Raw genomic sequence first — 26,769 nt, forward strand, 5'->3', positions numbered from 1 at the left:
CTTTCCTTCACAATCAAGCCGTCTGCTATAAATGTTCTGCACCAGCAATTATTATTAAAACAAAAGCACTCTCTCCTCGTAATCTTTACATCTGAATGTTTAATTTCACCAGCCTATAGAGAAAGCTTTCTTTCACGGGACTACTGACTAAAGGCAATGTAGTTCCTTTTCCCCTTTTCTTCTGTGATGTGTACAGCATACTTTGTGCCAGCAACCTCCCCTGAGTTCAGTGCTATGTTCCAGATTATCAACCAGAGTGTTGTGTGTGTTTGGTTTTGATCACAATAAGAACACCACCAGTATCACTACCACCAAAAAAAAGGAAAAAGAAAAAAAACCCTTACCAAATAAATCAATTATCTTAAAAAAGGTTATATGTCAAAAGACACTGGCACAGAAAGCATCACAAAAATAAAATAAAGAGTAATAAATGTGAGTGGAGAGGACAACAATGGAAATAATACTTTATATTTCTATTTTAAATGCCTCTCTCTATGCTATATGCATAGTAGCTAAAGGCAAGCTGGAAACCAGCCAGGTCCTGGCTGCCAGCAAAAATTTTGTCACCTCCTTTGAACATCTGAAGTATGTTTACCCAATAGATTTCATTAAATTACACTTCCATTAGGAAGCATACAATGTTGATACTCATCTCAAAGATAAAAGGGATTGCTAAGAGGCATGTCATCCTGCTCCCCAGCTGATTGCTATTTCTGGGCCAATCAAGGAAAGGAGCCAGAACAATACTTAGTTAAAAAAAATGCAGCATCTCCCCAAGGACTCCATGCTAAGAGACTGCAGCTCCATTATCAAAATGAGCATATCATTAATGACAATACAAATATAATGTGTTATTTTAATACAACTCGTACACAACAAAACAAGCCGTATTTGGGTCATTAGTTGAATTTGTAAAGCAGTGTTTCCAAGGGTTAGCTAGTCTTTATGAAGACAGGAAGTTTTTCAGGTTAGCAAGGGTAAGTGAAGACTTCACAGCATCCCAAAATACAGTGCATCATCTCAAAATGCAGCATCCACAAGGCCAGCAAAGTGTTTTTGAAGACTTCAGAGCAGCTAACAAGCAATTTAAAAAGAAGCTACCAATTTATATGAAGCAAGAAATCATTTAACCCTTGCTATCTGTGCAATTAAATATTTCAGAAGACTTAATACCTAAAACTGCAAAAGCTGCAATGGGTATCACTTTTCAAATCTCTGCAAAAAAAAAAAAAGGCTTACTGCTTGAGCAGCTACAAAAATATCCTAAATGACACAAAACAAATTCCATATGCTTTTGTAGAGGAAATGTATCATATAAGAGGGGAAATATATACTTAAATTTGGAGACGATAAGCTAGACATACCTTAAACTCTGGGAGAGAGAAGTTATGACTGCAATCTTAACACTTTCTGAAGAGTAAATAAAATTCAACTCTTTTCTGAGTAGACCTGCTTAGACACTCAGAAGAATCTAAATTGAAACGCCAGTGAAGATGAAAAGTTGATATTGCATAGCACCTTTGAAGATCACATGATATATCACACCATTAAAAATATTGATTAGACCTGTGATTTCACTAGCCATGTGGATATTTATGTTTCCCAAAGAGCCCCGAATACCTGATCAGTCAAACTATTCTCTATTAAGATGTTCAACATGGAGGAACAGCTACCAACAGAGACCCCAATAGCTATAAAAGGCGGCCAGAAAAAGGGTCTATGGTCATAGTATAGACTCTAGTTCCTCCCTTAAATCATTATAGTAATATCAAATAATAAAAGGAGAGCTAGCTAGAGAGTTTATAATTCACCCTCATGTGACCTTATAGTCAACTTGTGCATATACATTTCCTAGAATTCCTGTACTCATATTGTGCCATTTCAGTTTGTCTCTTTCAAGAAGCAGGCAAGCTTCTGTTTTAGCTTTATTTGACATACTATATGAACTCTAATTATCTATCTTTTTGCAATTAATCATCTCACAATTACATTTCCTGCACCTATAAGTATCCAGCTGGGAACAGAGTTTTAATCTATGAAATAAAAAAGAGGACTCAGGTTCCTAACAAATTGCTTCTAATTAACCAGAACCTTTCCTCATCATTGCAACCTAAATATGCCTACAGCAAGTCAAACAATTTATTGTTTGTATTCTTAATTATATTTTTACAATTTCATTTAAATTTCCCCAATGAGTAAGTAGACTGCCAGAAATTCAAAGCTCTTTATCATTTAACTAAACAAACATTCTGCAGAGAAATAAATATGCAATAAAAAGCTGAGCAACCAACTTAAAAAGGTAACAATGGAATAATTAAACATTGATATGCAACAAAATCAGAAGAGAAAACCTCACTGATCAAGAGGAAAGGGAACATTTAATTTGAATTAAGAACAGCTGCAAAAATTGAAGATTCCAGCACACAATTTAGATTAACTCTTAATTAAATAAGCTACCTCAGGCTACTGACTGTGCCACCCCAAGCAGAGGTAACACCGCCTACCTCCACTGAAGTCAATGGGCTTTGAAAGGTATTAACTCTGGTTAGAGTTGCACTATTGGTTTATTTACCAATTCACCAAGGATCTGTCTACAACCCTTGCTTTTCCTTCCTAGGGCTTTCACCTACATATTTTGTTACAATTTCTCTCAATGGTCTGGATCCAGATAAAATTTTCCAGTGACAGAATGGGAATTACTTGCTCCTCACTTCCCATTGCAGCCCACTTACCTACCCAAAATGCTGCTCCCTATGGAATGATGTGGGGACGGTCTGCACTGGACTGGAGACTCAGTGGAAATTGCCAATTTAGTCTGGATCAGTTCAGCTACCATATTTTCTTGTATACTAGTTCAGATGCTCTTTATCATAAAGAACATGAGACTGTAGGATACTGGATGCAGGAGGTATATGAGATCTGTGATGGTTTGAGGTACAGAGGGTGTGTGTACTCAGGCAGAAGGTGCCTGACCACACAGCAACTTAACTGAACAACACTGCTGAAGAGGATAGCCAGATGGGATAACCTGATTAAACAGGAAACACCATTTACAAAGATCTATTCATCCTGCTTTTCTGATATGAAAAGGCTTACTTTTGTTTTGTGTGGTTTCCACATGGAATGACCAGAAGTTATTGGCCTCAGCAAAATGAGTATTAGTAGCACTAGTATTCTTTTTACTAAACATAGCAACTTTTAGTAACTTCAAATGAACACAATATGCAAAGCAATTCGTAAATAAAATTCTTAATGCATATAGTATCTCACGAAGAAGATTAACAGCCAAAACTAGAATGTCTTGTAAATCACTGAAAAAACTAAAACAAAAACTCCCCCTAAAATAATCAGCCACAATCTCCTAATATGATCAGGACTACCTCTGTTGCCTTCATAGTTCTAGCTGCTATATGGAAGTCAGTAGTGTAGGAAATACCAAGTTCAACAACTTGAACACATATTGCTAAATGAAGTCTAATATGATTTTTTTTTTTACTATCAATATATAGACAGTACCAAAATTCCAATAATAAAGGCATTTGTTATTTTGAAGCCCTTGCCTCCACATGTGTTGGTGAAACTTTTCTGATAAAATGTTTCAGATCTGTGATCCAACTACTGTTCTCATATCTATGTAACAATGTGTTTCTGAAGTTGCTGGCTTTAACTCATCAAGCCTTAAACAGCTTGGGATCACGATGTCTATGTTCACAGGATCCAGGTCAAAACCCAACAATTTCTAACAATGACTCAATCAATACGCCTAGTGCCTTAGGGAAAAGGTGAGAGGCCAGAGAAACAACCTTTTAATGTGTTGGCACACTGATTTTGTAACCCTCTCCCCAGCTTCATTCATTAGGTGCCTACATTACACTTTAAACATCATTTAAAGGCTTCCTCCACTTGCTCATCTGACAAAAAGAGTTACGTTTCAAAAAGGCTTATACTACAATAATTGTTTTTTTTGTCTTAAAGGTGCTACTGGACTATTTTGCATCAACAGACTAGAACAGCTAACTCCTTTGGCTCCATGTCCATTTGCTCATGTTGTTCTTTTTGTACAATGGCAATAGGGTTTTTAAAAAATTGACATAATTTTAAGGGATTATTTTAAATCATGTTGGCAACATGCATCAGTAGAAATATTTCAACTAATAAAAACACACAATAAAGACTTCACATTGGTCATTGCTCCTTGCATTCATGTCCCTACTTGACCACCTCTCAAAGTACAGTTCCTCAGTAAAATAATTTGCCTCAGAAGTTCATGGAATTCTCTTCCTTTTTTTTTTTTTGCCATCAAGTCATAGATGGTTTGTGGTGACCCCATGAGGTTTTCACAGCAACAGATGTTTAAAGGTAGTTTGCCATTACCTGTATCCATATCACTGCCCCTGGTATTTGTTGGAGGCCTCCCATCCAAATCCAAGTTAGGGCTGACTAAGCTTTCAAGATCTGGCAATATTGGACTATCTTGGGCTTCAAAAGGGCTGGAAATAATCTCCTGTGCATGCCTACAGTATAGGTTATTTGGTTTAGGATGGATACTTGGGGTGAAGGTCTGTAATTAACCAATAAAACTGATATAAATGTCTGCAGAGTTCACTGGGTCTCAAGTTGCGTCAAAGCACTTGGAAAACAACAACAGCACCTAGTTTTTATGTGTTATTTTTACATACATCACATTAGTAGGTTTGTCCTATCAGCAGGTCCACCATGAGTATGTGCACAGTACTATTAACATTAGTACAATTAAGCCTAGCATTTACCAGTGGTGTGAATAGAGAAAATGCAAGCATTTTTAGATCCTTGTTTTGTGTGACCTTCTCATGAACAACTGAGTCAAGCACAACAGCTGAGGCTACAAAAAGATTTCTCAGATACCAAAGAAACATGAGTAATAAAAAGAATTAGAAGGAGGAGGAGGAAATACCCACAGCTAACTGTACTCATTTAGTAAGCGCACCAGAAAAAAGTACACATCTCTATTGTTTCAACATTACTTTCTGCACATAAAAGCAGTGATAAGATTTTTAAAACTTTGAAAAGTTTAAAAATCATGTAACTTAAAGCTAACATATTTTTCAACATGGAAAGGTTAAATCGTAGGGTTGACATTTGCATTTGTTATATTGTCAACACTTCCTGTCTATCAGACTATGTACAAACAATATCTAAAGATGTCATCTACATATTTATACCAAAGGAGCTTATGAACAAGACCTGTCAGTATATTTTAACACCTCTCCAAAACGTCAGCTTTCATCAGGTACAAACACAACATGCATAATTTATTAGTTTGGTTTAATATAAAAAGTTGACAATCAGATGTCACCACAACTATTGATAAGGTAAATAAGGACTACAGTAAAATGTCAAAAAGTTATTAAAATGTTTTGCAGCTTCTGGAATGAAACTGGATTTATTGGCTCTTGTTTGTCAATAGACACTCTGCATGTCTTCTTTTATGGTTATTATTAAGACCAGCCAAACATTTTAGTTAAACATTTGGCAGGGGTGTCAAACATATGGCCCGTGGGACAGAAGTAGCCCAAGCAGAGCTCTAATCTATCCTGTCAGCAAGATGGGGGGCCGTGACTTGCTGTGGGCTCCATTTGCAGTCCTACATGGGGGAACAGCAAACAGAACGAAGGACGGCCATTGTGGCCACTTCCAGTAAAATGGGATGGGCTGAAGGCAGCTGAGGGGCCGGGTGGTGGGAAAGTCTGGCCCTCCTCTTCCCAAGTGGACCTATGGCTGGGCCTCAACAGGGCTTGAAGGAGTGGGAAAGGGAGGGACCACCAGTGAGTTTTGCTCTGCGCTACATGGTCTCTGCGCTACATTGATCTCGGACGCTCTGCTGAGTTTTGCAGCTCCACATGGCTGCCTGACGTGAGCAGAGCCCACGATCACCCAGGCCAGCTTTGCTGGAGGAAGTTGAGTTAGCCACATTGATTTTGCAGAGTTCAGAAGTGGCAGCAGCTAAAGGAGGCAGCCAACAGGTAACAGGTAAGTTCAGCCACCACCACCCCGGCCCAACCCTTGGAGTATGGATCAATGGCCCGGACTTGCAGCAGCCTGAAAGGGCAGGTGGGAATTGAGGAACCTGAGTGAAGTTGCATAGGAAAGCTGCCATGCATCAGCAGCTGCCATGAGCCAGGGGGCCACTAATGATTGCGGAGACCAGTGGCGTGTGTGTGTGAAAATCCTGATGTGCAACCCCTGGTCTTGTGGACCTCATTGATCCAGAGGCAGCCAGCTTTCTTCAAGGAAGTTGCTGGGACTGAAGGTGACATGCGACAGCTGGGACTGCTGGGCAGGCTCCCCTCTTTCTTGTGTGGGCTCCCCCCTTTTTGTGAGCTGGTGTTGGGGAACAGAGGAGTCAACACAGCAGCAGGCTATTGTTAACAGCAGGGGAGAGGGATTGAGAGCCTCCCCACGAAGAAAAGTGGCACACCTCCAGGCCAGGGACAAAGTTTTTCTTTAATTTCCAGAACACACAGCTGCACATTTACAATCTCCCAGAAATGAAAGGGGAGGGGGAGAATGGGGGGCGGGGAGGCAGAGAAAGGCACTTAATTCCAGTGAGGCAAGAGGCTGGTCACTTCCTTATTGTCCTCTTCTCCCCCATGTGTCATTGTACCAAAAGAAGGGAAGGGACAGTGGCTCAGTGGTAGAGCATCTGCTTGGTAAGCAAAAGGACCCTGGTTCAATCCCCGGCATCTCCAATCAAAAAGGGTCCAGGCAATAGGCATGAAAAACCTCAGCTTGAGACTCTGGAGAGCCGCTGCCAGTCTGAGTAGGCAATACTGACTTTGATGGATCGACAGTCTGATTCAGTATAAGGCAGCTTCATATGTTCATATGTTCAAGTTGTAAAAATAATGCATCATCCACCTCCCTGCCCTCTAGACACTGTTCTCTTCCCTACTCCTCTAGCTGTCAGCAGCAAGCTCCTAGTCCACCAGAAATGAGAAGCCAGGTCCAGGTGTTTCGCTGGAGAGGCACTTCTTTAAACATCACCAGCTCTTTCCTGCCATTGTCTTTAGGCAGCAGTTGCTGCCTCTGTCTTGGTCTCCCCAGCTAAAGGTGGACTCGCTGTTAAGGTGGATGGCCTCCTGGTCCTGTTTTGGCTACTTTTAAGGTGGATCTTTTTCTTTCCAAGGAGAGATTGACATCCAATCTTGTAACAGCCTGATATATTTTTAAAAAAAAATCTTTGGAGATGGATCAATAATACTGCTTTTGGATGGTACTCTTTCTCCCCTCTCCCTCCCCAGCCATGTTAATTTAATTAACGGAGCTGATTTAATTATCAAGATATATCAGAATTGACTGTCTTTGAAGTATGTTTGTATTTTGAGTAAAAAATAATATTAATTGGGTTTGCCTGTGATTTTTATAAAGTTTATTTCTCTGGTATATGGTGTTATATTTTATGGCATGCATGGCCCAGCCGAACAAAGTGACATTTATGTCAGATCCGGCCCTCATAACAAATCAGTTTGACATTCCTGATTTAGAGTGAACTATAATGCTCAAAGAGCAGCCAAAATTCTTTAAAACAAAATGGAAGACATGCACATTCTTGAACACATGTACATAATCAAGGGATTTGTTTCCACTGTTATCCATAATGATGATATATCCTCATCCTCTTACTCCACAATGTACATATATCTATTGAAATTGGACAACTAATTTAAATGCAAACAACAAATCCCAGACATGCCGGCTCCTTCCCATGTATACTTGCTTGGAAGCAAGTCTCAGTTTGTCCATTTCAAACTACTCCTAACATACAATTGCTGCCTCAAAAAGATCAAATATCATACCAGCTCCCTGGTTCCTTCCAGTCAGGGCCAGTGGAGGTTGACTACCCTAGGCCCTCTGGGTGACTTGATGCCACCTGACTGGAATGACCTAACTAGATCTCTATGCTATATGCATAGTAGCTAAAGGCAAGATGGAAACCAGCCAGGTCCTGGCTGCCAGCAAAAATTTTGTCACTTCCTTTGAACATCTGAAGTATGTTTACCCAATACATATCATTAAATTACACTTCCATTAGGAAGCATACAATGCTGATACTCATCTCAAAGATAAAAGGGATTGCTAAGAGGCATTCTGGCTATAGCATTTTGTACCTGTTGTAGCTTTCTGAACACTCTTCAAGGGAAGTCCCACACAGAACATTTTGCAATACTCTATTAATATGACTAAACCCACTTAAAAAAAATCTACTATAGTGATCATGACTATGCGCACTGGCAGTGAATCTCACAATGTAATGTATTTTTTTAGTTAAAAAAATGCCTTTGGGCTGCCCTATATCTGTTGCCAGCAATTTCATTGGATGCCACCAAGTTCAAGCAACAAGAAAAGGTTCTCTATCTACTTTCTCCACCCATACGTTATTTTATAAACAACTAGTTTATTTACTTATGGCATTTACTTGCACCCATTAACTTTTTTTTAAATAAAATACAATATCACAGATTATTCAGTCTTTACTCATAAGAAAGGTGTTCACCATCTTTTGTATTTTCTGCACTTCTGAGATATAGTGGCCAGAACTTCTGCTGATCTATGCAAGAGCATTACAATATTGGCTATTTTCTTTTCAGTCCCTTTCTCAGCAGACCCTAGCACAGAGTTTCTCTTTTTCACTGCTGCTGCCACACATCACATTTCCATCAAGCCACCCATTACAATCCCCAGATCTCTTTCCCTCTCAGTCTCCACCAGTTCAGTCCCCATCAGTATATACTAGGATTGTTGTTCCCAATGTACATCATCTCACACTTTTGACAACTAATTCTCCTTCAACATTGGTCTCCTATCTGTGCAATGGGAGGCTGTTCTGATTGCAAACATGAGAAAGACCTTAAAACATGTCATTCATTAAATAAATGTTTGAAGAGACTCAGTAACCTCCCTCATACAATACTAGTTTCTTTTTTAAGTACAGTATGAAATTTACTCTGCAAAGTACAATAGAAAATGCCTGAATATCTTAACATTCCTTTCAAAAAGTATAGGTTTTTCTCCTGAAATACTTATGACAGAGTTGAGGAACAATAAAAGCATTTTCAGTGTTCAAAGAATATTGCATATTATCCCCATATTATACTGGTATTCTACGAAATTTTTTTCCCATTTTAAATGCACTGACTAGTAGTAAGTTTCCATTAAACCCTATTAAGGGATAAGGCAATTGTTTCTCCAGGCAGCTGGCAACCCTACAAGCAGGTGAAAGGAGTTTAACTATTTTGTTTCCAAAGCAATCTGTCATAGGGCAGTTTTTTTGGCTGGTAGTATAAAAGTCCATTTCCGAAACACCTTAAGACCAAAGCTATTTTTGGCCATGGCAATTAGTCTCTTTATGTTCCAAACACTGAATTCTATTTTCCCATTAATTTTTAAACCTATGTGACTCTAACTTAAAATAAACTGTACATCAAAAGAATGGAAAATAAACAGCCAGGAACACAATTTGACGAATTGGATTTATTTAGTTTATTTAGCTAAACAGGGTCCATTGGATCTCTTTAATAGGCTGACAGTTGCACTGGGCTGGTTAATAAAACATTCAACACAGTGTCTTCAGCCAATATAGAAATGCAAATCCCACCAGAAATATTTTATTCATGAAACAGTAATTTCAGATTCTACCAAAGCTCAAAAAACCCCACAAAACCCATCACCCAAACTTTCTTTGCAAATAAACAGTGCCACCTAGCGTTGAATTTTAAGGAAAGAAAGATGAACACATCCAAAAAGATGCTATCATGACTCTTCCCAGTCTCAAGAACTTCTCTTAAGAGTAGTGTTTGCTTTTCCTTAGAATAAAGTAAATCTTGAACCAAGCTCTGAGACAGAGGAGGGGATTAAACTAAAATCTTTAGCATATTCAACTAGGTTTTTAATTGCGGTCCTCAGAACAGTTTAACCCTTGGTAACCTTTCCATTATTTCTGAGGAGACTTGCCTGCTGCGATGAATGCAGATCAAACTCTTTGGATAATATCACAAAAAGCAAAAATCAATGATGGCACAAGACCTTCTATCAGGTTGGAATGGAGAAATGGAACTGAATAGAAGTTTGACAATGGTGTATTTGTATTTCAGAGAGGACACACAAGAAGAAATTTCATACAGACAAGAAGGCATATGAACCTGGATTAGACAGACAGACAAAAAGGGAAATAGTTAACTTTGCCACAGCATGTGGTGCGCTTGCCTGGGTCTCCTAGCCAGGGGTAATTTTGTAGAAAAATAGGTGGTGGAGCTCATCCAGGGATTGTTATGCAGCTGCACATACTATTCAATGGACAAGGAGGTGGAACTCTCAGAAGGAGAAGGTGGAACTCTCAGAAAAGTTCAGGAGCTGTTCTCCTGTGAGCTCCCACTGAATCCAAGGCCTGCTGCTAGCTAATTCCCCCAACAAACTCAGGAGATCCTCACAATCCCTTAAGGTATCACCTGAGCCATCTGGACATGCTCTATGAAGAATATTTTTCTGGTGAGAGTCACAACAAACAATAACAGCAGTAAAGAAATTGTAACAGACCTTGTTGGAATGCCACATGGGCAGGAAAATGGCCAAAGGTTTAGTAATAAGCCCAGACATGGTATTAAAGTCCAAGGTACTCCAGAGGTTGTCTGAGATGTAATTAAATGCATACTTTACACAGTCACTACACAATGACTTGGTATTGAGGTGTACACACTTGTTGGTCACACCATACTTACTTTTAAATTTAATTCCACTACTATTTATCTTAGTGAATAGGGTTTGCTATCTCTGAATCATAAATGATAGCACTGTTTTAGCCTGCAGGTCTATATAAAGAAGTGCATAGAACATATTCTCTTCTCTAAGGATTTTCAGCTCTCAATGCTAGATTGATTTCTAGTCATTTAAGAGCAGAAAACCTTTTGAAGAAAATAATGTGTTCTACAAAACTCTATATAGAGAGCTACAAACTGGAACAGCACTATCATTTATTATTCAGATATAGTTGGGACTCCAAGACAGATTAACATTTTAAGGGTTCCATGCTGGAACCTATCTCTGCAGAGTCATTATGATAACCACATAAAAATCTCCCTGTTAGTGAAGTGTAATTAGAATTCCTATGGTCACAACTATCAGATCCTACCTGTACCTTTGAATCTTCCAAAACAATAGGAAAGGGTACTATCACTGTGTCTTCCCATACACATCTTCTAACTGCTGTAGCAAGGCAGAGGAGGAAATGAAAGTCTACCTCATCTCCTGCTACCTCTGAGGTTTTAAAAGGTACAGAAGCTTCGAGTTCTGACCCTGAAACCCTAGCTTGAATAATCTCTCTACTGAATTCACCTAAAGAGAAAATACAGTAGGCAGGGCTGGAGTAATCAAGCAGGAATAATATCCTTAGTCAACATGTTGTTCACCAGTCATGCAGTGAGCAAGACTCTCTAAACAATATCCTAAAAGGTTGTGTGCAAATTTTTTTTAAAAAAAGATCTTCACGTGAGGTAGTCTCTAAGAATCTCAATTAAGACATTCATAGCCCTGAAGGTTAATTATAAATTATGGTTGCTAAATTGTCTTTCACACTTCCTTCTAAGAGATCACTTCATCACTTGTATGTTTATTAAAGAAATGCCTCTATCTTTCATATACCAGAAGAAAATTTCACATGGTTCCTCCCTATTTTAGGAAGGGATACATTTCAGTGATTCTAAGAAAGGACTGGATTTATACCCCGCTCTTCACTACCCAAAGGAGTCTCAGAGCGGCTTCCAATCTCCTTTCCCTTCCCCTACCCACAACAGATACCCTGTGAGATAGATGGGGCTGAGAGAGCTTTCTCATAACAGCTCTTGAGCAGAACATCTCTGAGAGAACTTGTGGCTGACCCAAGGTCACATTAGCAGTTGAATGTGGAGGAGTTGGAAATCAAACCCAGTTCTCCAAGATAAAAGTCTGTGCACTTAACCACTAGACAAACCTGGGTCTTAGAATGTTGTATGAATGTAGTGGTATCTGATGCACACACAAACACAAACAACACATGTTCATGTCAGGACCTGCTCTGAACCAACCACAACATGGAATGAAAGCTCCTCAAAGGAAGAGGTTTCCCCCATGGTCCTCAATACATCCAACACCCTATGCACTTCGGGATCTTCAGAGGAAGGCTTCATGCAACTGTAGGCTTAGTTCAGGGGTGTCAAACACGTGGCCTGGAGGCTGAATCAGGCCCCCGAGCAACTGGCTCTTGTCTGCTTCCTTCTCTGTCTCTCTTGCTTCCTTCTGCATCTCAGCTTGCTTTATAAGGCTTGCTCAATCACACAGGAGCTACAGAGCAAAACTTCAGGTTTTTTCCATTGGTTGAGGCTCCTTCCCCTCCTGGTCCTAGGGGAGGGAGGAAAATAGCCAGAGCTTCCTTTGCCCACTTCCCTGGATCCCATGGGAGAAATACAAAGAAAGCACCTTTACGACCAACAAGTGCTGATGTTTTAAGTATGTTTTAAAAAAAAACTTTAGTCCTGTTTGTGTCCTTTAAAAAATGTATATCTTAAATAGGTAGACACATGGCCCAGCTCGACACAGCCTGGCCCGGCCCAGCAAGGTCTCATTTATGTCAGATCCAGCCCTCATAACAAATGAGTTCTACATCCCTGCTCTAGTTAGCAATTGAATAGATAATGATTCAACAGTTCCTGAAGTGAACCTAAACATGTGGAAGATCCAAGCAGAAGCCTGGACCACACACAGGGGTACACCCCCTGGCAGTTCAATCCTACTTAACAGGACACTAACTCATCTCATGGTGGCATACCTTGGCCAGCATAAGTGAAAAATGGGACATATCCCTTATATTCTTAAAATTTAATTTTTACAAGACAGTTTTTAAAAGACTGTGTTTTCTATAACACTTAAATAATTTACTGCTTTACAGATATGTTCCTTTTACAGATATTAGTAATTTGCAGGCTAAGGCTCCCATTCTTTCATCTTAAAGTAAAAAAGAGCAAGAGTCCAGTAGCACCTTAAAGATTAACAAAATTTGTAGCAGGGTATGAACATTTGTGACTGAGTGCTCACATCTTCAAAAGTTCATGAAAGCTCATACCCTGCCACAAATTTCTGTAAAAATACTTTCTAAAGTATAGCTAAAGTATATTCTAATATATCTTATTCTCAACATGGGCCCATTTGTGGATACTTAAATCCAGAGATTGGACTGATGAACATATGGGACAGATCCTTCTACAAACCTAAGAAAAACCCCAAGTTTGCAGAAAAAAATCTGAAATCTTAAAAAATACATGGGGGGGTGTTAACCCCCATCACCAAAAAATAACAGAAGCAGACCCCATAGCTTTGACAGATAAATGTCCTGTCAGTGGCTGTTGTGACAATACAACAGTGTTGTCATCTTCAAGCCTTGATTTCTGTCAGTAAAAGGAGGGAGAGGCAAGGCCCTTTCCAGAGCTATTTTGGCCTTGAGGGAGGATTCACAGGTCTGGCAGCAATCATGGAGAACTTGCTACTACACAACTTGCATGGCTCACAAAGGACCAGAAATATGCTCTTATTCAACAGCAACCACTGCACAAAAGTCAATGTGGCACAGTGGTTCAAGTTTCAGAGCAGACCTTTGGAAATCCAAACATGAATACCCACTCAGCCATGGAATCTCACTGTGTGACTTTGGGCCAGTCACACACTTTCAGCCTAACCTACCTCTCAGGGTTATTGTGAATATAAAATGAAGGAAAGGGCCCCCATTAGAAAGAAAGGCAGGCTATAAATGAAGTAATACAGCTGAAGATGAGGGGCAGATAAAAGATAGGTTGGTGGGTGTGTTGGAAGAAGAGAAAGAAGCAAGGACAGGAGAGGAGGATGAGTGCTGCCAGGAGGAGGGAAAGCAGAAATAATGTGGGGAGAGGGATACAAAGAAAAATGATGCCCTCCCCACAAGTCCTTGTTGGTTACTCACTGCAAACTTGGCTGAAGTATTCCCAAGGAGAAGCTACCAAGGGAGAGGGAAAACAGAAGGTAAGGGCAGATAAAGCGAGGTTGGTTGGTGGATGGAAAAGAAAAAATGAAGAAGGAAATGCAGAGATTATTGGGACTTTTACGGAAGCAAAAGAGGAAATAGCAGGGGAGGGGAAAATGAGATGCTCCTTCAATTGTATTATCCATCCAATAGTTGAGATCATGTATAGCGGTAGCTATGGCACCATTAACCTTTCTTGCCAAGTTTGAAAGCTGAGAGTTCAAGCAATTTTCAACTATCAATGAACTGTGTCTAGAGTTACTTTCATCTTGGAAAACTGCATGAAACAAATTGTTTAAAAATAGTTCTTAAGAGAGGGAAATCTTAATTACAGATTTCCCTCATTAAACATAGTTTCTCAAGTGTTGTACACACCGGGGTGTGTGTGTGTGTGTGTGACAATTATATTATGTTAGGAAAGCCAAGTATCTCCTAAACAGGGACTGCTAATGAAACCTCTGTTAGCAGATTCACTATTAGTATCCCAAAACATCCTTTAAAAGTATTTTGGAACAGTTTTCTGTAAATAGCAAACTGAGTGCAACTCCTCTGTTGGCCACAAGATAGAGCTATGTGCACAGTACTCAGTACTCTACTCTCTAAAATGTAAAAAGTACAGTATTTGCCAAGCATCCAATACTGCTTGGCAAATACTGTCTAACAAACTCCTATATACCTTTCTAGAATGCAACCAATGCAAAGACTTTTCAGATTCTTACCATTTTCCCCAGTTTCCTTTTTCCATATTGGGAGACTACAAAGGCTCCACATTTAGTGTAAGCTGTAGCATAAACCAAAGGGATTGTTATGTTAGACACCAAAATATCTGCATTTAAATGAGTACATACAACCTGAGGAAGAATTCAGTATCAAACTTGCATCTTCCTGTTCAAATAGTTCAGATAAAAGGGAGCTCTCTTATGCAGTCCCACTTTTTGGGAATTCTCTCCCTTAAGGGCCTACCTGGCACCTTCTTCATTAGCATTTAGGTATCAGACAAGCCAAAGCAGGTAAGACTGTGTGAGTCCTGTTGAGGACTCTGACTGGGACCTTGCTAGGGTAAGAAGGTGTGGTATATCAGGACCTGTATGTTTCTCCAACATTTCCTCAATCTGTAGCTACAGATGTGTTTTAAAAGTTATGGGGGGAAAGTATGGATTAAGCCTACTCACTTTCTTCCCATAGCATGGTTCCAATTTGAATTAGGGCCCAGTGTTCCAGCTACCCAAAGGAAAGATATATACACAGAACTGTCAGCAACTTAACTAATTTGACTCTTATTTTCATATGCTTCCAGCTCACTCCTCAGCTTGGTGTTCAAGCTTAGTTAATTAGTTTAAATTGCTCTTCAGCCACCAGTTTTCTTGATTCACATGTTTAAAATTCTCTTAATGGATGACAATATTATGTTAATACTTCAAACTGTGTCTAAAGACACAGGTCATGCATATTGCCAAGGTGGCATTTTCTAGTCTTCAAGACCAGCAACTGGTTCCTTTCCTGTCGCGCTTGGACCCAGCCACAGTAATCCTTGCAACAGTCACCTCCAGACTAGACTGCTGAAATTTGCTCTATGCTGGCCTACCCTTGAGACTGACCTGGAAACTCCAATGGATCCAGAATGTGGTGGCGCAAGTTCTGATGGAAATGCCATGATGGCACATATCCAGCCAGTGCTGCGTCAGCTACCTGGTGGAATACTGAATAAGATTCAAGGTTTTGGTTTTGACCTTTAAAGCCTTGAGTGGTCTGGGACCAACGTATCTGCGGGACTGCCTCCTCCTCTATGTCCCTGGAAGAGCACTGTGCTCTACGACTTCTGGTGATTCCTGGCCCTAAGGAGGTCTGGCTGTCCTCATCCAGGGCCAGGGTCATCTTGCTCCTGGCCCTGACCTTGTGGAACTCTCTGCCAGAGGACATCAGGGCCCTGCGGCATAAATATTTGAAATTATTAAGTGATATTGTCTTATCTGAACATTATTTCTCATTTTGAATGTTCAATATAAATGTACAAATGTATTTAAAATATTTCTAGGCCTTTTCCTAAGCAAGAGTCAAAGCAGCACAAAAAAACCCTAAACACCTAACTTAATAAAACTAAAATACAAAAATCTCTACAATACTTTAGCAATAACCAAGCTACAAAAAACAAAAAAAGGTAAAGGTAGTCCCCTGTGCAAGCACCAGTCGTTTCCGACTCTGGTGTGGCGTTGCTTTCACAACATTTTCACGGCAGACTTTTTACGGAGTGGGTTGCCATTGCCTTCCCCAGTCATCTACACTTTCCCCCCAGCAAGCTGGGTACTCATTTTACTGACCTTGAAAGGATGGAAGGCTGAGTCAACTTGGAGCCAGCTACCTGAACCCAGGTTCCACTGGGATTGAACTCAGGTCGCAAGCAAGCTTTGGACTGCAGTACTGCAGCTTTACCACTCTGCGCCACGTACAAGCTAAGGTACTAAAAGCAAGAATTAAAACTGAGATTTAGAAACCAAACAATTAACAGGAAGCATTAGTCAGTTGGACAACATATGTTGGGACAACAAAAATCCCATCATCTTGAGCATTAAAAAGTGGGTACGAGAAAGAGAGGTTCCCACAGATGAGGTGCTACTACAAAAGTGGCAAACGTCAAGAGACAGAATAGTTTGAATAGCTGTTAGGGTCCCAGGAAACCCTGCTGCTAATCACTAACTATATAGTGTGGATAAGCAGTGATGAGAAAAGGAACTTGAAACTTTGAGTTTTTCTATATGAAAGGTCAGGGGCGTAGCTAGGGCTTTGGGGGCCTGGGGCCCAAGATTTATGTGGGCCCCCCTGTGTGTGTGCACGCCGCCAGAAACAGGATATGATGTCACTTCCGGAGAGATTTCCAATTCCAAATATGTAGAATGGGAGGGGGGGAAGCTGTGTGGAGGAAAGTTCAAAGGGTCTGAAAGCCACCACATCCGTCTTACCACATGAACTGGAGGAGCGAGCGGTGAAGGGCAGCATCGCCTTGCCCCATTCATAAGGAAGCCCCCTCCCTCGCTCCATGTGCCAATCAGTCATGGAACAAGGGCTGTGCGTGTGCAAAGGCAGAGCCGCGGAAGTTGGCGGTGCTACTCACTTAGGATTATTGCCGCCGCTGCCTCTGGCCGTGGCCCAGAGAAGAAGCTCTCCCGCCGCCTGCGCGTCTGGCTGCCTGGCTGGTTTTTCTTACCCTTCTCTATCCAGCCTTGCAGCGCAGTTTCTCACAAAGGGCTGAGAGCACCGAGCTGCTAGGCTGGCCAAAAGAGTGGCCCCCATCGCTGCGATCGAAGCCAGCCTGGTCTGAGAGCAAAGGGGCAGGCGGGGAGGGGGGCGTATACAAAAAGCAGGGCAAGACCCCGGGGAGGGCACAGCGGGGCGAGTGGGTGAAGCGAAGGAAACTGCCCCCCTTGCCAATGCATGCGAGCCGCTAGCGCGCCCGCCCCAGCCGCCGAGGCTTTTGTGCTCTGCCTAAGAGCGCAGCAGGGGAGACTGTAGGACTGCCCCCTTGTCCCCGCTGTCCAGCCTCCCAGCTCCTGCGCAACAGGCGAGGGACTCGTCCCCCCCTCCCCGGTGCCGCTGCTCTTTCACACGCCCTTCCAGCCCCAGACTAACCCTGGCCGGACCCCACACCGCTCCTCCCGGGAGGTGGGGGACGAGCTGGGTCACCCGTCTTCATTCTTCCAGGCGTCAAAAAGCGGGGGGGGGATCGGCTGCAAGCACCCCCTTCCTCGCCTACATCCCCTCCTCAGCATCCCGCTCTCCCCACCCCGCAGCAACTCCCACAACTGCGAGGGACTCGCAAACACGTCTGAGGCTCTGGCAGGGGGGGACGGTTGGCGCTGCGAGCCAGGCAGGCTTTGTTTCTAGTCGCCGCCTGGAAAAGGCACAGCGGGCGCTGAGGTCCTGAAGAGGAACCCAGGCGGGAAGGGAACCCAGGCCCCTTTATGGCGCTGCGGGGACACTCGGCCGCCCCACGGACCCGCCGCCTCGCCTGCCGCTCCGAGCCGCTGCCTGCCTGAGCCGCCCTGGCGCGCCACCCTCCACGTGTGCTCCGCCTGCGACTGCGCGGGTGGCTCAGAGCCCTGGCTACAGCCTCGAGGGGGCGGGCCAAGTGCCACTCGTCAGCGCCTGCCGCCTCACCCCCATTCCGGGCCGCGCCTCGCCTCGGGTTCGGCGGGAGGGCGGGCCGGGCGCTGGGAAGCTCCTTCGGCTCTGCTCGCCGGGGCGGGTGCCTGCAACACGGCCATTGTTCGGGGCCCCCCTTGGCAATGCGGGGACCCCCAGACCTGGGGCGACCCTCCCCCCACGCCCTCCCCTACCTACGCCACTGTGAAAGGTACTGAAATGGAAAGATGATTTTGGAGCAAGAGTACTTTCCTCTGAGCAGCCAAATACTGATTAGAAGGAAAAATAACAAACAAGTAAAGATTATTGCAAGTGGGAACCTGCAATGACCCAGACAACATAATCACTGGACCTAACTGCATTAACTAGACCATCTCAGACTCATTCCCTTGCTCATCTTCCAACATTATACATGTCATTAAATGCCAACATGCCCTTCAATTCTCTACACAGAGCAAACAGGACAAACCCTATGCCAAAGGATAAATTCCACAGGGCCTGCAAGACTACCCTCTTTAAACTTGCATATTCGGACTGCTGAAGAAGGCTGTTAACTAAGGATCCGCTAATGCGGTTCTAATTAAAGACTTATACCGCTATGTAAACTGTATAGATTGTATAAACTGACAGAACTAGCGTCAAACACCATCGGCACTGTCAGACCAAGTTATTTTAATTGTATTGACTGGTTTTTAATGTTGTTAAACTTAAAGTTTTTATATTGTTAAATTTAAAGGTTTTAATTATTATTGTATGTTTTATAAAATGTTGTTAGCCGCCCTGAGCCTGCCTAGGTGGGGAGGGCGGGATACAAATAAAAATTATTATTATTATTATTATTATTATTATTATTATTATTATTATTATTATTATTATTATTATTATTATTATTATTATTATTATTATTATTATATGGACACAAATCACAAGACTGAGAAACCTGTAATAGAATTTCCCAGAACATTCAATGGGTGACCTCAAAGTAATTGTTTTATTGCAAAACAACCTCAGGAACAGAATGAAGAGGGAAACTGCTGAACTATAAGTTATTACAACACTCAGAACAAACACACCCCAGAACTTAACAGGGATATTGGTTTCTTATTTCATGACATACAGTATGCTAAACTCATTCTCACCAACAGAACAAAGTAGCACCTTTAAGCCCAACAAAGTTTTATTCAGAATGTAAGCTTTTGTATGCAAGCAAACTTCATCAGACAATGGAATGGGGTACAGTAAGCAGAGCTACATATAGCTGGGCCAATGGTTAAGAATACAAAGTGGTACAAAGTTAGAATCCAATGGCAAAATAGAGAATTAACAAACTGAAAGAACATTTGGTCCAGATAGCATTTACGTGGGAAACTAATAAAACAGTAGGCAAGAAAACAAACTCAGAAGTTGAAAACCTTTCCTTGAAGGTATTTGCAGTATTTTACAAGATTCCACTCGTCATCTCAATTGAATTGGGTAACAAAGTTTTCCATGTTGTTCTCAAACTCCTTTTTGTCAGGGAAGAGCACTGAGCACATTTCCATGCACTCTTTTATCATCTCACTATTAGCATAAACTAAACAAAACTGAATCATTCAAGAAGGTGTAAACTAAACAAAACTGAATCATTCTAAGTAAGCAGTAGGGATAGCACCAGGGCTATTTTTGAGCAGGAACGCACAGGAACACAGTTCTATCTGGCCTGGTGAAAGGGTGTGTGGCCTAATATGCAAATACCTTCCTCCTGGGCTTTTTTTACAAAACAAGCCCTGGATAGCACTGTACAAAAGGCTTCACAGAGTTACTTGGATAAATCATAAGGGCATATGGTCTTAATTACTGCATTTAGTTTGCTGTAAATTGGATCCTCCTACTATGCCATTTTGAAGCATTTCGTGGCTCATATTAACATTTATGCTTTACTTCGACTCTTTTTTCCAGATTTCTGGTCAGTTCTAGACCCAAATTCTGTTGTATTGTTTACTGAATGTATTGTGTTCCACTAAATTGTGAGCTATAATTAAGGTAAATAAATAAAATAAGGCTTGCTCAATCACACATGAGCTACAGAGCAAAACCCCAATTTTCTCCATTGGCTGAGGCTCTTCCCCCTCCTGGTCCCCTTGGGAGGGAGGAAAAGAGCCAGAGCTTCCTTTGCCCAGTTCCCTGGATCCCATGGGAGAAATACAAAGAAAGCAGCATTAAGACCAACAAGTGCTGATGTTTTAAGTTTTTTAAAAAAATCTTTAGTCAAGTTTGCCTGTGTCCTTTAAAAAGTTTATATCTCTGCTAGCTAATCTTAAATAAACATAGCCGGGCCCGGCAAAATCTCATTTATGTCAGATCTGGCCCCCCTAACAAATGAGTTTGACACCCCTAGCATGGGTTTTATACATTTCATATGTGATTTTGCATGATGGTACTGTGACTCTTTGACTTGTGTTAATATTAAATATGCTTTGTTGTTTTACTCTGTGCTTCTTTAAGTTTCTGAGTTTGCTTCCCACAGGGAAATCAGTGACAGAGCCTGGATGAGTTGTAGCGTAATGTCTCTCTAAATTAGATTTTTTAAAACTTGGACAATGGAGCTATCGCAAATTGAGTAGATGCACTACTGGCCACAAACTCAGGCACCCACTCTCCTGTACAGGATCTTTACTCTTCTTCATATGTGCATCTTTTGCCATGTTTAGCTTCCCTCTCTTGGTAAAGACAAGCCCCGATGGCAGCAGCTTCAACTTGCCCCTTCCCTTCCATCCCAGCCCCCGTGGCAGCAGCTTCAACTCGCCCCTTCCCTTCCCACCCAGCCCCGATGGCAGCAGCTTCAACTCGCCCCTTCCCCTCCCACCCAGCCCTGATGGCAGCAGCTTCAACTCGCCCCTTCCCTTCTGTCCCAGCCCCCATGGCAGCAGCTTCAACTCACCCTTCCCTTCCCACCCAGCCCCGTTGGCAGCAGCTTCAACTTGCCCCTTCCCTTCCCACCCAGCCCCGTTGGCAGCAGCTTCAACTTGCCCCTTCCCTTCCCACCCAGCCCGATGGCAGCAGCTTCAGCTTGCCCCTTCCCTTCCTTTCCCACCCAGCCCCAATGGCAGCAGCTTCAACTTGCCCCTTCCCTTCCCACCCAGCCCGATGGCAGCAGCTTCAGCTTGCCCCTTCCCTTCCTTTCCCACCCAGCCCCAATGGCAGCAGCTTCAACTTGCCCCTTCCCTTCCCACCCAGCCCGATGGCAGCAGCTTCAGCTTGCCCCTTCCCTTCCTTTCCCACCCAGCCCCAATGGCAGCAGCTTCAACTCGCCCCTTCCCTTCCCACCCAGCCTGATGGCAGCAGCTTCTCCTCACCCCTTCCCTTTGCCTCCCACTCAGCCCCATCGCAGCAGCTTCTCTTTGCCCCTTCCCTTCCCGTTAGGCTTCCCAATCCCCGGATCCCAGCGGGGGATTCCTGGGCTTTACAGGCTTTCCCCAGTCAGCTGGCCAGCTAGATCTTGGGCAGGACCTGCAAAAAGGTACAGTTTTAAAATGTGTGTGTGCCTTTAAATTGGAGCAGGAAGTACTTCATGGAGAAGGGTTAGCAACAGCAGACCGCGTGAGAGTGCAGCCCCTCTGTTTGTTTTGCTTTCCTTTCAACGAGTGTGTGCATGTAAAAAGCAGCGTAGCCCCTGTACTTTCCAGACCTGGTTGTGGAGGCACCAGAGATTCCTGCTTTGTTCTACTGCTTCAGACCAGCACGGCTGCACCAGAGAAAGTTAAGCATGTGTGTGAGTGAGTGAGAGAGAGAAAATGGGGGGGAGGGGAGGGAACTCTATTATTCCCTATGGAGACTTATTCTCATAGGAAATAATGGAAAATTGATCCGCGGGTATCTGGGGCTCTGGGGGGGCGGGCTGTTTTTTGAGGTTAAGGCACCAGATTTACAGCATAGCATCCAGTACCTCTCCCCAAAATACCCCCCAAGTTTCAAAAAGATTGGACCAAGGGGTCCAATTCTATGAGCCCCAAAAGAAGGTGCCCCTATATTTCATTATTTCCTATGGAGGGAAGGGATTTAAAAGATCTATGGTCCCTTTAAATGTGATGGCCAGAACTCCCTTGAAGTTCAATTATGCTTGTTACACCCTTGCTCCTGGCTCTGCCCCAATGTCTCCTGGCTCCACCCCCAAAATCTCCTGGCTCCACCCCCAAAGTCACCAGATATTTCTTGAATTGGCAACCCTAGCTATGTCTGCAATGTCTTGGCAACCCTAGCTATGTCTGCAAGAACAATATGATGAACAGAAAAGTTTCATCCAGTAAAAATGGAAGGAAAGAAAGAAAGAGCAAGGGAAGGAAAGAAAACCCTCCCACTGTTGCTTCCCCCACACCCCAGCACCAAGAATACAGACAGAGCATCACTTGCAGGGAAAGAAAGAAAGAAGGGGGGGGGGACAAAGAAAAAAAAAGCCTTACTCACCATCAGATGACCCCAGCCAGCAACAATTCTGCCCAGGGGTCGTTTGGTAAAAAAAATAGCTACTGGAATGCTCACGCCCTGTTCCTCCTGGCTGAAAAAACATCCCTCCCTTCTTTGCCCCCTTGGCCTCCCAGGGAAATCTCCCCAAAAGAACATACTACAAGGCACATGAAAGCTCACACCTTGAAGAACACTTCATGGGTCTAAAGTGCCAGTGACACCAGCTTTTCTTTCAAACCCTGGGAGGGGGGAAGAAGGAAAGAGAGGCAGCCCAGGTCTTCTCTGTACAACACAGAGACAGGGGAGGGAAGCCAAACAGAGCTCAGGCTTTGCAGCGTATGTCAGTCTTTAAGGCTAGCTTTTCTCTGCACAACAGAGACGGAGGAAGGAAGGTAGCCAAACGGAGCTCAGGCATTGCAATCTGTGTCAGTCTTCAAGGCTGGCTTTTCTCTGTACAACCACAGTGAGATGGGGGAAGGAAGGAAGCAGAGCAGAGGTCATGCTTTGCTGGGGGTGGAGCTAGCTTTAGCTTTTCTTGTGACCCAGTAGTAAGGCTTCCGTGGCACGGTACCGGGACACGACCCTGCAAATGGGAAACACTGCTGAACTGTTGACTTTTTAAATAACCTTTTTGTGATAAATTTTCAGGCTAAATAGTAAGCAGTATTTCCCAGAGGTTTTTTTTTTTAATTCTACTACAAAGGGAATTCCCCCTTTTTCTCCTATTCAGGGCTCTTTTTCTAGCAGGAGCTCCTCTGCATATTAGGCCACACACCCTGATGTAGCCAATCCTTCAAGAGCTTACAGAGCTCTTCGTACAGGGCCTACTGTAAGCTCCAGGAGGATTGGCTACATCAGGGAGGCGTGGCCTAATATGCAGAGGAGCTCCTGCTAGAAAAGGAGCCCTGCTCCTATTGTATAAACTTAATTGACTACAAGCAACATTAAACTTTGGATAAAGGCAGGGTATACATATTTAAATAAAAGGCATCACTGAAGCACAGATGTAGCACCACCATAAGGGGTTTTTTTTGCATAAAGTACCGCACATGAATTTACTCACAAAATCAGCTTCAAGTTTTTCCATTTCTTGTTTGTAACTCCTCATTCTGCTGCTATACATGCCTCGGCTTTGTGGAGGGATTTCTCGAACTTCAAGTTCCATTTGTTCCAGCTAATGAATAAAATATATAAAGGAGAAGAGAAGAAAGAATGAGAACAAAAGATAAAACATATTGATTTGGCTTACTAGAAATAATTCTGGAAGGGAATAGATAATTCAATTAATCATAAAAAATGGTGTAGCATTGCAAAAGTACTTACAATATTTATTTATTCGTTTATTCAATTTATGAATCACCTTTTCCCCATGACATAAGGTTCTAGATGATTTACAACCAATAAAAACAAATTTAAAACAACCAAAAAGACAATTATATTATTTCAGATGTTTCTTCATTACCCTGCTCTGGACTGTGCCGCAAGCCTGCAGGCAGGTGAGGAGTGGGCCGAATCAAAGATGGAGGAAAGAAGAAAGGAGGAGGCTGGAACCATCACTGTCCTCAACAAAAGGCATGGCAGAACATCTCTGCCTTACAGGCTCTGTGGAATCGCATTAAGTCCCACAGGGCCTTGATGGTGTTTGGCAAAGAGTTCCACCAGGTTGGAACCAGGGTCAAAAAAGCCTCTAGTTGAGGACAGTCAGATATCTTTAGGGCCAGGGATGAGCAGTAGATTGTTTTCAGAGCGTAATGCTCTTCCAGGGACACACTGGAGGAGTGGTCCCAAAGACACGCAGGTTCCAGATCACTCAAGGCCTTGAAGGTCAGAACCAAAACCTTGAACCTGACTCAACATTCCACGGGGAGCCAGTGTGGCTAGTGCAGCACAGGTTGTATATGTGCTGTCCATGGCATTCCCATCAGGATTTGCACCACCACATTCCGGACCAGCAGAAGCTTCTAGGTCAGTCTTAAGGGCAGGCCAGTATAGAGCAAATTACAGTAGTCTAGTCTGGGGGTGACCATTGCATGGGTTACAGTGGCTAGGTCAGGGTGCAACATGAAAGGGGCCAGTTGCCAAGATTGACGTAGATGGAAAAACACCAGCCTGGCAACATTCATGACCTGGGCATCCAAAGTCAAGGAGGAATCCAGAGTCACACCCAAACTCCTGACAGATGGCACTGGTAGCAGTGGTGTCCCATCAAAAGCAGGAAGTTACAGTGTTGGGAATACTTCATTTTAGACAAGATTTTAGATAAAATCTCTTGTAGGAAGTAGTCTTTCCAGAGGTCCAGTTTATTAATTAAATGGTCACCTTTATAAGGCTATTTTTCATCAGATATTTATAGCTCTCATGCATCTTCTCCAGTGTGGGTTTCACATTGATTTATGCTCTAATTTGTTAGTTTAAATTTGTTAATGCACATGATTGCACGTAAATATATTTTTACTACATGATTTGCTATGACTGTAATTTTGAAACCTAATCAATAATTTTTTTTTAAAGAACAGGGAAGTCTGTGTCTCAACTCTGAAGTCCTCCCCCCCACCGAACCTCTATCTTTATCGGATTCAGTCTCAATATATATTTGAAGAAGTTTGTGTGCACACAAAAGCTTATACCTTGCATAAAACTTTGTTGATCTTAAAAGTGTCACTGGACTCAAACATTATTTTGCTGCCTCAAACGAACATGACTACCCACCAGCATCTATCTTTGTAGTTATGAATTTAACCACACAGCTGAATTGTCACAGTGGAAAACATTTGGCAAAGGCCAAGGTCTCAGGTTCAGTCCCCAGCATTTTCAATTAAACAGTGTCAGGCACCATAACTCAGAAAGACCTCTATCTGAGCTCTTGGAAAGCTACTGCAAACTAAGCCTGGGTTAGACAAACCAATGATGTGACTTGGAATAAGGTTATTTCATATGAAGGTATTTTATGCAACTATTTTTCCAAGATAAAAAATAGTCAATAATCCCTTAAAAGATTAAAGGGCTCAGGAATCATCTTTCTTTCCTGTCAGGATAAGGATTCTCATAAATTGGAGGGTTAACACTCAGGTGAGCAAAGTCTATAGTACAACACAGAAACACAGTGAATGACTAAAGACAGTAGGGGTGAGCGTTGGAACATCTTACATTCCTTCTTCATGCAGACAGTGAAAGAAGGATATCTGCACTGTGACTGCATAAATATTCATGCCACATGTCAGCTGCAAGATTGCTAAAAGTAAATACAACCTCTTCAAATCACAAGAACATAAAAAGAGCCCTGCAGACCAGTGGCCCATCTCATTCAGCATCCTCTTTCACACAATGGCTAGCTGGTTGTCCAGAAGGGCAGTCAAAAGGGCATAGAGGCCAAAGCTTCCCCCGGTTACACAGGAAATCTCTTTATCATTTTATTTATCTTTTAGCTTAGTGTATTCTGACCCAAGAAACCTAAAACCTTGACACTAAACAGTATAGTAGTGTTTAATGGCTTTGTCCAAGTTGCATTCAAGAAAAATCTTAGGAAGTTCTTGATTTCATTGTTAGACTGTGCCTAAATTTACAAGGTGCATATTTTTTTTAAAAAATGAAATTATCTGTTGTTTTTTCCTGTACTCCCACTGTAAGATACTTGATCATTGTAATGCCATAAATGAAGATGAACATTAATGATCTTCCAAATACCTTCCAGTTCTGCAATATGACTTTTACAAGAAAGCCCCCAAGACTATATCCATTTCATCCTCTTATATCTATTGAAAATTTCCATTACAGGTGTTAATAAAAAGTACAGACTAGTGACAAGCAATTCAATATGTTAGTTCAGACTGCCCTTGTATTTCCAGTGCAATGGCATACACGGCACACATATATGTGCTGCCATAGCACATAGTACACATAGTAACACTGTGGCCTTTGAACAGCAGCAACTTAAACTTACCAACAAATAACAAGAGACAACTGACTCTCTCTCTTGGAAGCAATTGGGGTCCCTGCCAATTTCTCTCTCCCCATTGAACCTTGTGGGAACAGGAGTTACAGGAAAGACTTCCGCACTCCCAATTCCCCAAACACATGCAATCTTATATATATTTTGACAAAAGCATGTCAGTAAATTACAACTGTGGCTT

The 26,769-nt window shown here is 42.3% G+C and overlaps 1 protein-coding gene across 4 annotated transcripts in view; it reads right to left on the reverse strand.

The window, feature by feature from the left end:
- The window catches only part of VTI1A (vesicle transport through interaction with t-SNAREs 1A), a 421,333-nt gene that overhangs the window by 384,250 nt on the left and 10,314 nt on the right, over positions 1-26,769 (reverse strand). For all 4 annotated transcript variants that reach the window (XM_060241685.1, XM_060241684.1, XM_060241687.1 and 1 more), the window contains exon 3: positions 23,703-23,813. In XM_060241685.1, coding sequence (XP_060097668.1) covers positions 23,703-23,813 — 111 coding nt within the window. The remainder of the gene's footprint in view (positions 1-23,702; positions 23,814-26,769) is intronic.

Source organism: Heteronotia binoei, chromosome 6 (assembly GCF_032191835.1).
Source record: "Heteronotia binoei isolate CCM8104 ecotype False Entrance Well chromosome 6, APGP_CSIRO_Hbin_v1, whole genome shotgun sequence".
NCBI lineage: Eukaryota > Metazoa > Chordata > Lepidosauria > Squamata > Gekkonidae > Heteronotia > Heteronotia binoei.